This window comes from Cyclopterus lumpus, chromosome 16, assembly GCF_009769545.1.
Source record: "Cyclopterus lumpus isolate fCycLum1 chromosome 16, fCycLum1.pri, whole genome shotgun sequence".
Lineage (NCBI taxonomy): Eukaryota > Metazoa > Chordata > Actinopteri > Perciformes > Cyclopteridae > Cyclopterus > Cyclopterus lumpus.
Genome location: NC_046981.1, coordinates 15,807,070 through 15,825,801, shown reverse-complemented (window position 1 = coordinate 15,825,801; position 18,732 = coordinate 15,807,070). Strand labels below are relative to the sequence as shown.

At 43.4% G+C, this 18,732-nt stretch overlaps 1 protein-coding gene across 1 annotated transcript in view; it reads left to right on the top strand.

Moving 5' to 3' along the window:
* The window catches only part of iglon5 (IgLON family member 5), a 96,168-nt gene that overhangs the window by 76,945 nt on the left and 491 nt on the right, over nucleotides 1-18,732 (top strand). The window contains exons 2-7 of the mRNA XM_034553641.1: nucleotides 4,753-4,831; nucleotides 7,034-7,266; nucleotides 8,921-9,040; nucleotides 15,647-15,778; nucleotides 16,035-16,155; nucleotides 17,172-17,323. Coding sequence (XP_034409532.1) covers nucleotides 4,753-4,831; nucleotides 7,034-7,266; nucleotides 8,921-9,040; nucleotides 15,647-15,778; nucleotides 16,035-16,155; nucleotides 17,172-17,323 — 837 coding nt within the window. The remainder of the gene's footprint in view (nucleotides 1-4,752; nucleotides 4,832-7,033; nucleotides 7,267-8,920; nucleotides 9,041-15,646; nucleotides 15,779-16,034; nucleotides 16,156-17,171; nucleotides 17,324-18,732) is intronic.

Here is an 18,732-nt window from a genome sequence, read left to right as displayed (position 1 = left end):
CTCTCTCTCTGCTACTATTAACGCCAATACTGCTATTATCACCTCACACTGCTGCTGTTACAACTGTATAACCTCTTACTGTGGCTGCTACGCAACGTCCTGTAGTTTCATATTCGACTCCAAATTCGCCTCATTCTTGATGCTGTTTCTTTCTCAAGACCTCACCTCACCCTGGCTATGTATTTTCACCTCTCCCTTCCAACCGTGTGCTATTCCTCACTCCTTCTCCTTTCAATTTCAAAACCACGGCAGCCTACGTGAAAACAGATTATTGTTCCGGGTGTCATTATAGCCTCCGCTGTTATCCGTCTTGACGCCAATCATGCTTTCAGAAGTAGCTTTCTGAGTGCATTTGATCGTCAAGGGCAATGCAAAATAGATGAACAGTACAAAGGCGACCTTGCAAGAACTACGCAGGCTAAAGTTGTACAGCTCAATAGAGCTCTACTCATAAGTGCAATTACAAACAGGCACATGTAAAAGTCAAGAGAATACACATCACATAATAGATGTCTCATGGGTACGGAGCAAGCTGCCTTGCAATGCTGCAAAAGACACAATGCAGGAGAGCACAGAGACTGAAACACTGAACCACAAGTGGAGAGAGTTTTATGAATGTCTACTTACGGGCCAGCAATAGATAAAGTGGTATCCACAGATGAGTAAAACTGATTTCTGTGTTTGTAATAAAACAGCTGAACTGATTGACAAAACAGCTCCAGTACCTGTGAAGCAATGGTCTGCTAGCACAGTGTTTTCCTGTGTGTAATCCCTCAGGCATCACCATCAAATTTTATTCTCTTTAAAATGCCAGACAAATCTAGCCCCGAGGCTCAATGCTGTGTGCAGACAAAGGCTGCAGGGGGTCATTTGGACAGAATACAAGTGTGTGTGTGGGTGTGGGTGTGTGTATGTGTGTGTGTCTCTGTCTCTGTCTGTTTGTTTGTCTGTCTGTCTGTCAGTGCCTGTATGGTATGGGGACAAGGCTTCCTTTTGAGTGCCAAAACAGGAGGTCATAGCAAGGACAAGAGATTTGGGTAGCCATGGCGCACTGTATCTGCTGTAGCCAACAGTGAGCAGGGAAATGTCATATGCCCGAGTTCTCACCAACACCAGGGGGACACTGCAGTATTCACCACCAATACTGCTCTTACACAGTTATTTATCATTTATATATTCATACTCTGCTTACTTGTGGTTTTATATAGGCTCAGGATTTGTCTCTCTCTGAAACAAATCCATTTTTGTCTCAGTAAAGTAGGGTACTAAAGCATTGAAGACAAAAAGCTTTCTTTTGGAATTCGCATTGTGTTTGTGTTTCTGCATTTAGAGTCTGCAGGGTAGTCAGTGGATTAAGCTTCCCTTTTGGCAAGCAGCACACCCTCGTTTTACCCTTGAGTGTCAATGGGTGAGACTTCTGAATCCTTCGGGCGGGTGCAGTACATCAGCCTGCATGCTGAGCCCCGGGAGGGAGCAGAGACCAAAAAGCTGAATTTGAGATAGGGATCAATAAAGCCCAAAGTAGCCCAGGACTTGGTAGTGATGTCTCACGATTCTGTTTTGGCCATCCAACAGCCCATTGCTGGATGCACTCCGGACTCATTATTGTTCTGTTTGATCATGTCCGCTGTGTTTGGACGGCAACATTTTAATTCATTTCCTGAAAAAGGGATACATCAAAGGGTTTGCGACACATGCTGTCATTCAGCCAGATGATGTTTACACCCAACACTCCTACTGTCCTATTAATGAGGTGCCACAGATGCACACTTTATATTCATTTAGCTGTAGAAGCAATAACCATTATAGTATTTAAATTTGATTGCTGTGGCCAATTTACAACAACAGAATTTCAAATGAGCAATACTCTTCACACATAGTCTTGCACTCCTATGTTGGGCTGGAAAGAGATTGAAAACAGGTGTATTATATTAGGGAATGCATCATATGTTCGTTATTTGTTTTTTACCAAAGAAAGTGTCAGATTATGCGGTCAAAATAGCAGAAAAAAATGTTTGGCATTAGGCTCATGTCAACTCAGTACAGTCGGCTAACTTCTAGTCTTGTTAAACAGAAACCCAAGTAATATATTGTTTTGCACTTACATTTTGGGTTTTTTAAGTATCTTGCAAGTCTCTTTGATTCTCAAGAGAAATTCAAGAGTGGAGTCACAGCAATCATAAAACACCATATGGGAATTTGTATTTTCCCTTATATGTGCATGTTTTCATGATTGTTTCAACCTTACTATGATCTGCAGCCAGTATAAAGTCAGTCCACATTTTTCCTGATGCCTTGCGTTGTAAGCATTGTGGTCTGCTTTAGATTTTCTATAGGAACCAAAACAAAGTAGTTTAGTTGTCAAGCACAAATGTTGATATAATTCACAATGCCTTGTTCTCCCAAGTGGAAAAGAAGGAGGATGAATGCCAGCTTTTGTCTCAGGACAGAGGTGGTCCCATCTCTCAAATACAGATCCTGGTCCCGATTTGGTCTACACAGGCTATCCATTACAATTTGTCTTCTTCTGTGCCAAGGTCAAAGCTTTCACTGCATGCTGAGCATTCAGAGTGAGTGACAAAGTGTGCATAAAGCAGGAAGAGCGAATGCAAGATGCATCTGTGTGTGTTTTTCTCCTGGATCTTTGCTTCGAGCGTTGTCACAATGAAATCAGACAACCCTCCGTCCCGTCTCGACTGTCGTGTCAAGAGTGCTTTTGCGTATGTGTGCGTAAGTTAACACGTACGCGAGTTGTCCTGCGATGCAGTGTGGGAGAGCAAATATGGACTGAATGTGTTGGCCTGCTTATCGTGTTGTGCAGCATCTGGAAGTGGAGGCGGGGTGATGACACAGGTTTGAGAATGCGAGGTGCCAATCGAGCTGTGAAAATGGGAATCAAGTAGGGAAATGGGAATTGCTCCCTACTGGTTTGTAACCTTGTTGTTTGGAGCATTCAACGTATGCATTCATCATTCATTCAATCAAAAAGTGTGCGTCTCGCGAGTGTCCCAATGGTTACATTATGTGATGGCGGGAGCGCCTTTTCTCTCCGTGAGCGTGTCTGCGAATGCGAAAAATTTGGGGTAGTGTGTGTTTATGACAGCGTGTCACACCCGTCTCCGAGCCCCAAGCCCCTGGAACTGAATTGAATTAACCTACATAAATTCTAGTGTGCAGGGTACAGAGCACTTGCAAGGGAACAGCTGAGAACTTGAGCTGAGGACTGTCTGAGTCTAAGACAGGAAGCATTAGCACAGCCATGCAACATTACTCTTGTGACAGTTTTTCAACATTGGACACAATGGCCAATGTGCTATGCCCCTCCCCCAAGGCTTTCAGAGAGAGAGAGAGAGAGAGATGCAGCCAGTTCTGGATCCTTGGCCGGCCTAGATAGCGCAGCAGCAGCAGCAGCAGCACCCATTAATGCGATTACAGCTTTTAGCAGGAGATTTTCCGGGCCACTTTTCTTTTGAGGCGTCATTAGTTTGTCCTCCTTTCTTGTTCTCCACCGGTATGTCAGCAAACAAAACGCACAAATGAGCAGCAGACAGCTACTGTAACTGCTGAGCAACACCATGCACCGGTGCACACACAACCATACACACATGAATATATGAATACACAATGTAGCCTATATTTACTGTTAAATATCCACATAGATATGCCAAACAGCACTGCGATCACAAACACGCAGAAAATGCATAATTAGTCTGATTAATTATAATTTAGGGAAGTTCTCTGGACTTATTCTTATTCTTTGAAATCAAACCATGATTCCACTTTTAATTCTAAGTCCACGTGCTTGTGGTGCTGCATTGCCTTCATTTTGGGTTTCCTAATCGGCATGCTTAACATGTCCTTGTGCGGTTATTTAACAAACCTTGAGTTGCTTCTAAGCTCCTCAACGCACAGGCTTCCTTTCATAAAGTCACCCTTTATTAAACCTCAAGGCTAGAACACAGCAAAGGCCCACTGGAGATATTGAGGTCATTTTGAGGCACAGGGAGAAAGAGATTGTCGGAGATGGAGTGAAGACACAAGCCGAGGTATCTGGTGTCACGCTGTGATTTGGCAGAGTCTCGATGCACATGCCCAGGTGTCTTACCAGGGAGCGACCCGTCGCAGGAGGCAATATCCATGCCAGCGTCGAAGGTCTTTGGTTATCGTTGTTTGCAGTCCAAGCAAGTTCACAAACATGACTTAAAACTACTTTAATGTGTTTTCCCCACCTGTGTGTCTAAAACACATCTCACAGATGCCAAGTTTTAATCTCCCAACTAATGGCACTCAGTAAATGTGTGCGTGTGTGTGTTTGTGTGTGTGTGTTTGTGCTTTTCTAAGCATGTGCCTCTGTTCTCCAAGTGTGTTAGTGTGTGTGTGTGTGTGTGTATTGGTAGGCAGGATGAGCATCCCTTCTGTTACTGTTGCTGTCCCTTCATTTCACGCTCCGGCAGCTCCGCGTGAATCCTCTTCCCTTGGCTCATTATCAGCGCTGTTCAATGAGCGAGCATCCCACCAGAATGCAGGGTAAAACCAAATCATTATTCAAGTATGGGGGTCAGTGCAGACGTTGTGACTCTTTTGTTTAGTATATTTATTACTTTCCCTTCAGGATACAGAGCAGCACATCCCCGCCCAACCTGATTGTGTGAGGTAGTCGATTTTCAAGCACCTGACCTGAGATTGATGAACGCCAGCGTCTGGTGCCGTGATTGGATGCTCATCGGTCGCTTCTCTCATTTTTCTCTGCAGCTTCCAGTGTGCACGGAGGAGAGTTCGGACACCTGCCGGACAACATTACAGTGCTGGAAGGAGAAAGAGTCACTTTGAGGTAACTCCTGATCCTACACCTGCACCTCCTAATTACATGAAAAACATGTTTGTGCCCCAACATTACTTTCATCACATTTAAGCCTACACCCATTTGATTCTCTGAACAAATTCTTCTTTTAGTTTAGTTTTCTCTTGCAGGAAGAATTGGCCTTCCACCAAAGTCAAACATGTTACCGGTCTGTCAATATTTGTCAATACCAACAAGTCTCTCTTAAAGTTAGGAATCAAACAACCATGAATGCTGATCTGCAATGTTAACGTGTAGCTTGAAGCGCTTCTACTGACACAGTGGAATCAAATCAAATCAAATCTATATCATTTATATGGGTGTTTAAAACAGCAGAAATTCTGAACTGAACACAACTGAGTTTCAGAAATATGCTTTCAATGTGACCATTTATTCCTTCACAGTCTGGTATCCGGAAAGCTGGTCACAAGCAAATTCAAACCCTTTTCATTCGCTAGTGGTAATCCCTCTTCAGTTCTGTAAACCAGCCCTTCCCAACCTTTTTGACTATTCACTGTGAAAACAAAAGGTGGCTCCTTTCTGTGGCTTAAGTCCTACACTTGACCACTAAAGGCGGATTAGTCCTTCAGCACATGTTTTATTTGAATACTTTTAAAAAGTAGTGACATTATCCAATAACTCACAAGAAAAAAGCATAAACATGAAATCGATCTGAAAAGAAAACCCGGTGTTTTTTTCTTGAGTTTCCTTCGTGCTGACCATCCCCCGATCCCTCCGGCGTATCTGTTCTTGAGGTCTCCTGTGTTGAACCACCGCTTTAAAACTGTACCTGCAGTACTCCAGATAATATTCTGGAAGTTTGATTTCACGGTACAGAACTGACTTCATGTCCTCATCAGATGTGTGCAAGTTTTAGTCTGCCATGGAGGGCTGGTAGCTGACAAACCGCTGCATAAATAATATCCATTTTCATGTAAAATCACTTTTGCCCAAGTGGCACAAATACTTGCATTCTGCTTGAGACAGTGCTGTTGTGTTGGCTTTGATGCAGCCCATTAAGTTGAGGCACATTTGATGCTATTATGGTGCTCATTTCCTCTGGGTTTGCGGTCCTGTAGCAACATCATCAGTGCAGAAGTGATTAATTTAAAAATAGATTAATAGATAGTGTACACAGATAATGATCTTTCTTACTGTAACGTCTCTATCTTAATTAACCAGCCACAAAACTTAAATCAACAAAGTATTTTCTTCTTCTTTTCCTCTTTTTCAAAACCTGTTTGTCACGCGTTCCCCTAAACATCAGCCAGTGCCTTGTAGTCGGTTTGTTGAAGACTTCCAGGCTAAACTGCGTCGTGGTGCCACTGCCACTGACTTGGCAGGTGATCTAAGATCTACCTCAACCTTGATATTTATCCAGGTCACATCAATTAAACATGAGGACAATAGAGGCCTGGCCTCGCTGCAAGTTGAAGCCGGGTAAGGACATCTAGTGGCCAATCCAAGAATTGAAGTCAAACCTTTGGACCTTGGTTCCGATTTTGAAGCGTTTTGGGAACAACGCCAGGGATTTACTGCACTTTAATCAACACCCTCACTCATATCCTTCTTTATTTCCACACATTTTAACAACAGCTTCTCATGCAGCGCTTTGCTTGCTCACGACCTCTTGGATTTCCTATAACTGACCTCAGCCATATGTTTTATGATTTGACCCATTTTCTCTCTACCGGCGTAACAGGCGTAATGGCTAGTCATTAGTGCAATGTTACCAGAGAGCTTTGTCTGTAACCTCTTGGTAAGACTGCACTAAAGAAGTGACAAATAAAGGAGAAATTTGAATAAATGAGTGTAGAAACATAATGAACGCGAGATGCTTCGTACACAAGGGGACCCTGAATGGTTTGATTTGTAGAAAAGGAAGTGAATCGTGTGCTATGACCTTTGCAGTCACTGCATTTCAACACCTGTGGGAGATTTTGGACGAACATGTTTTTCAGCGCTCCCCACCATCATAAAACCACCAAAAGAGAGAGTATACTTTGGGGAAACGATGTCCAATTCTTTTAGTAAAAGAGACTTGTCTATTCTGAGGCGCATCGAAGATCGTCAGCTGTTTGCAACACTGTACCAAAATCATTTTGACATTTCACCCATTTGTACATCTGTATGTAATGATAAAACACCTCTCAGCCTTATTTAGGATCAACCCTACTCATGTCTCCCACTCAGATGTCGGATCGATGAGGAGGTGACCCACAAGGCCTGGCTGAACCGCTCAAACATTCTGTTCACGGGGACGGACAAGTGGTCGCTGGACAAGCGTGTGACACTGGCCAACAGCAACAACAGCGACTTCTCCATCCACATCGACGAAGTCCAAGTAACCGACGAGGGGCCCTACACCTGCAGCTTCCAGGCCAATAACAAGCCCCGCATTGCCCACGTCTACCTCATTGTCCAAGGTGAACAGCCGAGTCGAGACTGAACAGGAATCTGTCATAAGTGACATGAAAGGCTACAGATGTGATGCAAAAAATAGCAATTTGTGGATTGATGTTACTGCAAACCACCTTGGTTACAAACTAAATGGCTTAATTATGCATTTCATCATTCATCCAAGCGTAGTGCTGTCTATTGGGTGTGATTGAGGTTCGACATCAAGGGAAGCAATTAAGATTTACTATGTTCATGTTTCAGTGTTCCTTTTCTGTTCAATCAAGGTTACATTTATAATGGAAAACTAGGTAGATAATGTTTTTTTTATCATGTTTGAGAATAAAAGGTTAGTATTTATGCTTATATCAAATTACTTGCTGATGTTTTGAAAGCTTAGTTGGCCTACGTATGTGTGTGGCTTTAGAAAAAACAAGTCGAGCAGGTGACAGAACGTCATTTTCAATATGAAGGCCAAGCCCATTTGTTATTTCCATGTGACCAGGTAGGGTGGCTTGTCTTCATAAGCAGAGAGTTAAGCAGATCAGATGGATGCAGATGTGTGTGAAGGAGATGTGGTACACACATGGGGGGGGGCGGCTGTCCAAGTGCCTGACTTAATAACTGACAGTGCAGGACCACGACTAGGGCATCAAGTCAGCAACTAAGTGAGTGAGAGTCTGACTGATCTTGAGTGACATGATGTATTGGCGCAGAACTGCCCAGAGGATGGATATCAGACCTGTTCCCCCTTACATGTGTCAATTTGTATACATCTTTGGGATAGTGAGTTGAGCAAATTTCATTAATACACCACCGACAGGATGAAACTGAAACGTTTTGGAACAGGATATATTAGGGTACATTCTGCTGGAATGGAAACACTGGGTCTGGCTCACAGCTCACGGGTAGCGGAGAAAATGTTAGCTGCTTACTGACAGACTTTCCGTACTGCAGCCAAACAAACAAACAAACAAACAACTCTTGTCTGCAGGCTGCAAAGCTTGGCACAGATGACCAATATATACTGTACCTAATTCCAAGTCATCTGCAATTCCAGCCCTAGCATGATATCACACAAAATAATTACACCCTCAAGTCAGTGCATCAAGCAGGAGCGGCTTCACTGCCACTCCAATCTGTGCTTTATCGCTGCAAGTATTCAACTCCAGCAAGATAGAGAAAAATGGGATCCTCGGTAGATGTCTTGCAAAAAAAGCAATCTCAGGGCCAAGCTCATTAAAAGCAATGATAATGGGCCATTTAAATTCAAGGGGCCATCTTGTTATCAAACTAAATACATGCATAGCGCGCCAAACCCTTTCTGACTTTGGGGCAAAACTGTATACAGAATTGGCCATTCACCTAAAAACTTAAAATACTAACAATCACTTCGATGATTTTTTTTTCTTTTCTTTAAAATGGATTAGATGTCAGAAGAATGAGAGTTCCCATTTGCAGCAATTTAGAATTCAGTGCATTTTAAGCAGACAGACAAGCATATTGTTGCACAGTTCATTAAGCGCAGATCATTAATCAGCTGATTGCCTCTCTGTCTTAGGTGCACGGATTTGCATCATACCTTAAGCACCTTAATAGGCTGAGGCCATACCTCATCAATAATTTATGAAATAAAAAGGAGCTTTTGAGGTCATATTTTAATGGCATACTCTTGTTTTTCAGTGCCGGCGAGAATTGTCAACATCTCAAAAAACGTGTCGGTAAACGAAGGCGAGAATGTAAACCTCTACTGCCTGGCAGTGGGTCGCCCTGAGCCCACCGTCACCTGGAAAGACCAGAAATGTAAGCTACCCCTTGTTGCTTGCTTGTCACCAGATCCACAGATCTCTTGTTCACAGCTCCACCTTTATCTCCCCGACTTCACATTCATCCCGAACCTCTTTTATAGTCTTTATTTTCTTCCCATTTTCTTCCTCAAGGCTTATCAGCATTCAGCTCATGTCCAAGTCTTTATCCCACATACCTGTGTCAACACTCTTAAACCCAGCTGTTAAGTATGTCCCCATCTTAAATTCATACTCTTCTTATTCTCCCAATGTCCCAAATGTTTTCCCCCAAATAACCACACATTACACGTAATTACCTCCACCGTGCCACCTGTAATCATCAGCATCTGTCTTCATCCACCTTGTCAACCAGCATCACGATGCCAACCTACGCTGACAGCCACTTTAAATAGGCTATTTTTAGCATTCGTCATGGTGTGGAATCAGAACTAGTCAGGATACAGGACTTGATAGTTGACGTCAAATCCATTAGATTTGATCAGCACTGCGTTTATTTCCCTTTTCTCTGTTTTCTTTTCCCCTCCCAAATGGCAAATAACCAAGACATGGCCTTTAGAGATTTTATGGTTTTATTACGTTTGAGTGAGTGTGTGCATCTCTGTGTCTGTCCACAGCTAATCTTGCATACTGCTATATTGTTCTGCATAATAGTTTGGGCACTCATTTACAGATTATACTGTACCACATCAGGATATTGACACTCAGTCACCATGCCTTCAACCCACGGACGCAATGAAGGCCATGAAGGAATTAACATCTCTAAACACATACACAAGAATCATCCTGCAGTCTTCTGTCCCCTACTCCTCATGCCTTTTTGGGTCCAGTCTTCGATAAAGTGTTGCGGCAGCGTTAGGGCCAGACTGTTTCTGTCTCCCTGGCACTCAGTGTCCTAGGTGTTACTGTGTTTTCCGAACGGCTCACTGTAACACACACACGCACACACTTGACTGCATCGCCGCAGACAGTTATTCTGGCCGTTTTCATTGGGCATCTGCCTCATGTTTACATGCGATTGTTGAACAAATTAACTTGAAGCCTAAACAATTGCATAAAGCCGCAATTACGCCCGAGAGACGGAGCTGGGACGCACGCCTGCACAGACTCAGCGCAGACATCTGCATAGATTAAAATGAGAGCACATGTTGTATTGTATGTTGTGGGTTGTATTCATTCAATAACACATTGATTGACAACAGCAGTGGTCGTTGCAGACACACCTGGTGGAGATCTTCACTCTCCTGAGTGTGCCATCCATCCATCCAGCCGTCCATTATCCGTAACCGCTTATCCTATTCAGGCATCGCAGGGGCGCTGGAGCCAATCCCAGCTGGCATTGGGCGAAGGCAGGGTTCACCCCAGACTATCGCAGGGCTGACACAGAGACAGATAACCAGTCACGCTCACATTCACACCTATATTCAATTTAGAATCATCAATTACACAATTGCATGTCTTTGAACTGTGGGTGGAAACCCATGCTGGGGAGAACAAAGCAAACTCCACACAAGTGAGTCAAGGCCCATCTTGCTCTTAGTCGACAGTGCTAGCCACCACACCACCATGCAACCCTGAATATACAATTGCGCTGTGACTCAATATTCCTAATGTAACTAACAATAATTGTCAGTATTTAAGCAAATAATGTTTGTCTCTGTTGACTTGTGTAGTATAAATTGCATATTGCATGAGCTCCATGGCCTCTTTGATGAAATATGAATACTACATTTTGTTTGTTATGTGAGATGCCAGAAAGTTCCAAAGTATATCTCAGATTAAACTTTTGAACTTCAACTTTGAGGGAGATATTACAGAAAAGTTTTTTTGTGTGGCTGGCATTGCATCCGTGTCACAAAAGTCTTGGTTAAAGCATTTTCATCACACAGCAATATTGGCTGAGTTGTAGCTTGACGACAGCAGCAGAAACGCACATCAACTGCAGCACAGAGACAGCAATGATAAAAAAGGTCAGTGTGAACAACTACTCAACACGCTGTAAACTGCAAATAAATGCACAACCTATACTGCACCGCTGTACTTACAGCTTGGGGCTTGCTCAAATGTCTGTCCCTCCTCCTCTCTCCCTCGTTTGTCCCTGGGTCGGCCTGCTGTGCTTATAATGTCCTTTTCTGCACAGTCAGTGTTTGTGAACCTACACAGAACCTCAGAATGGGACAAGCCCATAGTGATCATAGACACCCAAAAATAGAGGACAAAAGTAAAGCATGCAAGAACACACCTGCAGCAAACACACACACACACACACACACACACACACACACACCCTGACATCACAAACTGTGCAGTTGTCCTCACTTGCAAGCCCCCAGCATTTCTCCTCTGTCAGCAGTAATCCGCCCTCTCTAGCCGCCCCCACCATCTCGCACCGCCTCCCTCCCATCTTCCCTCCTCTCTCCAATAACCCCTCAGCTTGCAGTGGAAGAGATAGGGGCTGCATTGCTATTCCGTGGGAGTCTGTGCAACCAAGCCATCAGTTGCAGGAGACCAGGGGTGTTGGAGAAAGTGGTGGGGGTGGCCTAGCCCAAAGAAACAGCAAGAAGCTGCCAGCCATCTGTCCCCATTACTCAGAGACTGCATAGAGGATTTGCAGGGAGAGTTGGGGGGGATGTGGCGAACAGTGTACGTGGAGGTTGAGTGGAAAATGTGCTTGTGCGTCAGGCGTCGGTCGACGATAAGGAGGTGCAACATCTTTGAGGTGAGACAGAGACCCACTCAGCCTGCAACCCCTTTGCATCTTGAACACAGTTACCAGTTTCTCTCGTACGTAGTGGCGCTAATCTGCGCTGGTTGCAGGCACCGCCTCCTTCTTCTGCACCAAAGCACAGATATAATCTGTCACGCCCAGTCACTCTCACTGGCATCCGTCAGCTGACCCACTCAGTTTAACTCAAACGAATAAATGCACGGTGGCTTCTTGTGGTGGGGAGGAGGTGTGCACTTTTCACTAAGAGGTTATGAATATGATAAGCATAAAGATTGTATACATTTGTCAGAGAGTTAGTTTTGAGACTTAAACGTTTTGGATGCCGTGTGGCTCCAAATGCTTGACGACGACAGAGCATGGTAGGGTTGAAAAGGGAAGGTAGAAATTAGCAAGAGGCCAGCAGAGCCAAACAAATCCAAAAAGGACACAAGTAAAACACATAGAACAGAGACATAAATGCTGTGCTACAGTTATGGCAGAAAGGCTGATATGGAGTTGATTAGGGACAGGTGTGGCTTTATGAGAGAATGAATAGCAGGTGTGCAGGTTGAGAGTGGAAGTCAGATGATTGAAAAAGGCAGGAAAGTGTTGCCAGAGAGCACTCACAAGTTTATGTTTTAACTGTACAGTAAAATGTCCAGCTCGGTACATATATTGGTCACAATTAGTCCAATGAACAAATGTAATGGGTATTTAGCAACATGTTTATGTGCTTGATGTTAAAGTTGGAGGCTGGTTATGTTCTATATTAACAATCCCATTAAAAGAACAACACCAATAGTGTGTTAATCTGGTATGAAACCTTTCTTCCCAATGCGTAGCATCCACCTCAAGCCCATGTGTTCATACTGAAGACAAATATCTGGAGAAAAATGGTTTGAAATATACAGCTTAATCGTTTTAAAAATTACAAATGATTTTGGACAGTAAAACAGGAGTAAATATAGTTTGTACTGTTATTCTGACACAACCTCAGATTAAAAAGTATGTTATTCATACTCAAGTACCTTCATTTCCTGAAACCACTAACGCTATTCATTACGAGCAAGTCGATAAATCACTTTGAACAAATCTAACACTATCCAATTGAGTTGCAGGAGAGAATCGTGAAACTAACGTTACAAAAAGATACCAAAGATGGTTTCCTCCTTGAAAAAAAACAATGCGGTGGTCAACAACAAAGGCCGTATGCAAAACTGCAAATGGCATAAGATTTGGTGAAGAGTGCATTTTTACTTGCTAAGGACTTGATTGTCTTGGGACTTGAGTGCAAGGACTTGACACTTAATACTTAATACAAAGCAATGAATAAGATCTATCAGGCTTTATATGCAGGACTGATTCATTGTTGGTTTTGATCTTTTCATGGGATGTGTTGACCATAAGAAAATATATTAAAGAATATTGGTGTCAGGCTCTTCAAAAGAAATGTAACCGTAGAATGTGGAGTTAACTACTATGGACTCATTGTAGGTGCGTTAGGAGCACTGGGAATAAGTGGCCTTCCTGGTTTAAATTCAGCTGTAGCTTCATTTAGCTCAACTAACACACCTCTCTTTATCTTCAGGCTGTCAGGCTGTCCATCCTGCTCTGTTTTAACATCAGACCTCTCTGCCTGGACGGTAGTTTTTGTAATGGAAATGGATAAAAGGAGCAGAGGAATCAAGTGCCCCTGATGATCTAGACAGACTCAAAGTGCTGCCAGGGAAATAGAGCACAGTTTCACTCTAGGGCTGGACAGAGCCCCTGATCCTTTCCCCCTTCCTCTCATTCACAACACCTCCTCCTCCCTCTCTCTCTCAGGTGCAATCCAACTATCTCTGGTGGTCAACAGTCAGGCTCCTTCAAAAGCCATAAGTGGTTGATGGAGATGTATTTTACAGCCCATTATCGGAGTGCCAGGGGCCGGCTCCAGTCAGATATGATCTCCCACCAAAGTGTAGCGCGGTTGTGCAATGGCCATCCAGAGATCTCAGGGGATGGAGAGAGCGAGAGGGAGGGAGGAGAGAGGATGGGAAAGGGAGAGTCATATTACATCACCCAATGGTGCTGAGGACGAAAGGTCCATGAAAGAATCAACCACATCAAGTACTCAACTTGACACCTCAACGTTTATGTTGCCGTTTTTCTCTTTTTGCTCTATCTTTATATCTGTGTATCTCTTTTGCCGTCTAGCTCGGTATCTCTCCGTGTCTGTAATGTGCTCTCTAGCGCTTGATTGCTCCCCTTTTTATTTCTTGGAAGTCATCTGTAACCGCCTTGTGTGTAATTTCTCCTCTGCTAGTTGTCTGATTATGTCTTTTCTCCGCTCCCCCCACCCCTAAGATACCGCCTCAGCTTCCCTCCATCTGGCAAAGTTGGGTGCTCTGCTTGCTTGACAGAGATGTCACAAGAGAGCTATATTTATTAAACTAATGCAACGAGTGAATACCATTGCAATCGGCCCGGCCCAACAGCAAGCACCCGTCTGCACTTGCTCGGGCGCCACGAGCAGCCATCACCGCGGTTGTCGCTGCTCAGCCTCTGCCGCAGCAGCTGCAAATAATCGTCTCCAGCTCAGTAGCCACACTAATAATCCTCCAGTATAATCTTCAATTAGAACCGCCGCACTAATCTCTGACAGGAATAATCATGGAGTTTAACGTCTTTTTAGTGTGTGTGTGTGTGTGGTTTTTTTGAGTCGGTGTTGCTCACAGACGCGCTCAGGCGCCATTTGTGTGTTTGTGAGGGCAAGTAAAGGTCCACTGATTGACAGTGGCTGTGTGTATGTTTAGGAGGGCTTTGAAAGGGAAAAAGTGAGCGGCAATTTAAGAGCTGGATTTTCCTTGTTAGTGGTGAGATTATATACTATGTTGTGTTCCACAGTCTGACTTCTTTAATGGGGTAAAAGGGAGAAAAAAGAGGCTGGATGGTTTTGGAGGCTATGAGACAGCTGTCTGCTCAGACTTGCAGGGAGGAAAGGGGGGCGGGGGGGTGCACTCTCATTCTTCTTCTCCCTCTGCCGCTGTCGATCCAATAAAACTCCCAACATCCATTCCCTCACATGAAGGAGCAATAACTTGTAGCCCGTCTCCTCGACTCTCTCCTCTGAAGACATTCGGTGGTTGTTTGAAAAAAGAGTGCAAGACTAACTAATTCGGTTTTGGTGCACCTGGGAGTGTGTCAACATCAAATGAGAGCCGAATATTCTTCTCGATACGCAATGTAGCGAACAGGCCATCACCCTGGTGTGTCCACTGCCTGGAAGAAAAGCTCACGATCCCCCCTGACACATTAAAAGAAACGTGTCTCCACTGTCAAGTCATGTTTGCATTCATACAAACATTCACCAACTGACCAATTATTTGAATGATCAAAACAGTTTGAGCTCTTAAGCTTTGGTCATGGGACAATTATTCAAATATATTTAATTCCTCTTACATATATATATATACTGTATATATATATATATATATATATATATATATATATATATATCATCATTGTTTGTTGATGTCATCATATTTATTAATTTCTTTGTGGCATTATTCTTTATTGATTTCATGTTGTTTTCTGTTTTACAAATGGTGAATCAGGAAACCAAGACGCAATGTAAAACAAAGTAACCAAAGTTTGAGAAAAATTGCCATTCATTGCATTGATATCTGTAATCTTGCTTTTTGATACATACATATACATTCCACATTAATATCATGATATTGATTTCCTTGTATGTTGTACATCCATTTTATGTATAGTACCTCCGCCATTCTCCTAAATCATCTTAGGTTGGTTGTCAGTCCACCTGTCTCAGTATCTCTAGTCACTTAAATCAGAAACCTGAGTCACAATACATCTGATAGATAGTGACCTTTGACATAAGCCTTATGTCAATAGATGGGTTGGTGAGTGACGGCGAGTTCCTAGACATCACGGAGATCAAGAGGCAGCAGGCCGAGGACTACGAATGCATCACCAACAATGGAGTGGCTTCACCAGATCAGCGGAAGGTCAAGGTCACGGTCAACTGTAAGTATTCCTCTCTGCACTGCACACCAGCCCAAAGGTGGTAATTCAAGTCACACTGAACCTCCAGTGTTATAGTCCAATGATATACACATTATTTATGTTAATACTAAAGATGCATCATTATGTATGAATTCATACATCTTGATTTTGCTGTCCCCGTAGGAGCAACCCTATGCTGACCCGAGTCGACTTCTCGGTGAATGCACATGTATACTAATTGCTGAATTCCCGCTCCTCCCTCGTTTTTCTCTGCCAGATCCTCCCTTGATCACAGACATGAAAAACATGCCAGCCCATTTGGGTAAGACCGCCATCTTGCGCTGCGAAGCCATGGCAGTGCCGCCAGCCTCCTTCGAGTGGTACAAAGATGACCACAGGTGAGTTTACCAAATAGTTCCTTTTTTCTCTCTCTCCATGGCCTTCGTTCCTCACCAAGCTGATGCGTTTCACACACAAAATTAAACCTTTTGAAAAATGCACTTCAGAGCGGAAAAATCCATAAACATTTACAGAACATCTTGCATTTCTGTAGAAATGGCGTATAGGCCAGACACGGTTTGGGGGCTGCAGAGGTTTTGATTTGCGACGTTGATTGGCCAACGTCTCAGTGCAGCAGCACAGGAATAATGATTAATATATGGCTTTTATGAGCCACAATGACATCAAATTATTGTACCAATCATTTACCTGACAACACCAACAGAGTATGTTAATGAGAACTGTTGGACTGTGAGTTCAACAATATAAAGATAAACAGATGCAGTAGGTGACAGAGAAGAGGAGGGAACGGGACAGATATTAAATAAAATTGGACTGCATCTGTTTCTGGGGACATGAGATCTTTACAAAAAGTATCTGAAAATCTCTTAATTTTCCCACATGAATTACATTTTCACATTTAGACAGTTTACTGCGGACATCTGTAGTCTTGGCTGCCGTCCATTCACCTAACCTCTGATCTGAAGAAAGGTCTGAGGAAATTGTAAATGTGTTTTGTCATCTCTGAGGAAATATTAGCTTGCTTGAAACCTATTTGCTCTCCATAACCCACAAGTCCTTCCACGTTTGTTAAAGGTCCCAGAGAGGGTAGAAGAGTTCGAATGATTTGGTATCAACCAAAATAAGATGCGGAAGTACTTAGACAAGCCTTTGCCAGCCAGAGAAAGCTGTTAACAGAGTATAATGGGCCCCAGCAGGAGAGGTCTCTGTTATTTATGGACTGTGAGATTTCACTATTAGTACAAGGTGAGATGGAGGCTGCGTGTGGAGGGGGCACCGTCGTCTCAGGAGAGACAAAAAGCCTCTTATGCAGAGTTTCTAGCTGTAATGTTATGTTGTGTTTTCTCACTTTTTCTGACACACTCGTTTTCTTCCCGCTTCCACTACCACCCAGGCCGGTGGAGAGTGACAACACCCTAAGGATCAAAAACGAGAAGACGCGCTCGCTGTTGCTGTTCACCAACGTGACGGAGAAACACTTTGGCAACTACACCTGCTTTGCCTCAAACCGTCTGGGGGCTTCCAACGCCAGCATGCTGCTGTTTCGTAAGTTATCACAGAGTGCGTGCACACAACTTGACACGGTGTGCGCATGTGTGCGAGGCCGAGCCGCCACAGAAACTTAAGTGCACTCGCTTTTATTTGACGTGACAAACAGACTTGACAAAAAAAGAAAACGATACATATGCAATGACACACTGTTTTCCCTCTTCGCCCCGTCTCATCTTTGCTCTGCACACTGCACTGCATTTTCTCAGCCCTTTCCCACCTCCTTCCTCCCATTTACGTTATTCTCCGCCCCATTAAAGCTTTGCTTGCCTATATTACCGTCTCTCTCTCTCTCTCTTTCTCTCTTTCTCTCTCTCTCTCTCTCTCTCTCTCTCTCTCTCTCTCTCTCTCTCTCGTTCGTTCACGCTCTCACCCTGCATCTCTCGTTCATACACATTCCTGCACACACACACACACACACACACAGTCACTCTGCTCTCTCCCGTTACCCAAGAAGTTGTCATTTCTCTCCATGCCCAATTCACATTAACCGTCCCCAATGAGCGGTTTCCTACCCTCCCCCCCATCCCTCCTTTAGTGCATTCAGCATTACCATCTTAAGTGAGTCCTTCATCTATCCCCTTTCTTCTTTCATTGCTTTACCCATTATCCCGGCCAGTCTCCCTTCAATGACTCATTCCCTCGTCAGACCTATACATCTTCCTGCTCTCTGTTTCCACCATCGCTGCCACTTCTGTCAGTCTATCTCTCCGTCATCTGTCCTTTGGCCTCCTCTTTTCTTCCTAATCTCCCCCTGCCATCATTAGAACACAACAAGTCCCTTTCTTTTCTGGACCAGGCACGGAAAATCGGGCTATAATCGGATACTTTTGTGGTATTTCTATTAATACGCTGCTCCTCACTGTCATTGCCTCCCTGCCATCTTTGTGTCCATGCTTTTGCACCTTTTCATACCTCACCATTTTAAAAGGTGCAACAAGTAGCATTTTAATATTAACAACCCACCATCACATCAGAATTGATGTAATGAGCCCATTACGGAGGCCACTGGGTTGCATTCTGTCAATATACAAGAATGCCAAAATGGCACTAAATAGGAAGAGAGAATGTGATTAAAGTGCTTGTTGGTTTTTTTGTCCTTAAAATCTTGGTATTATTTTGTCTCCCAAATATGATGTTCTTGATGGTAAATTGAATTATATCGTATTTTGTTTTGCTTGTTGGAGAATTTTTTCATAATTCAATCAACTTTTGTCACTGGAAATTTTAACTTGTCATTAATATAGTTTGCATTTCATTGAGGTGTAACAGTGCTTGTATTGTGTTTAGATTTCTGGCACACACAAATGGAGCATTAGTTTCACCTCTTATGTAAGCCCCAAACCACATATATGTTTCTAAATTTAGAAATTCAATCTCCCTTTTTTTCTTTTTTTCTGGTGGTC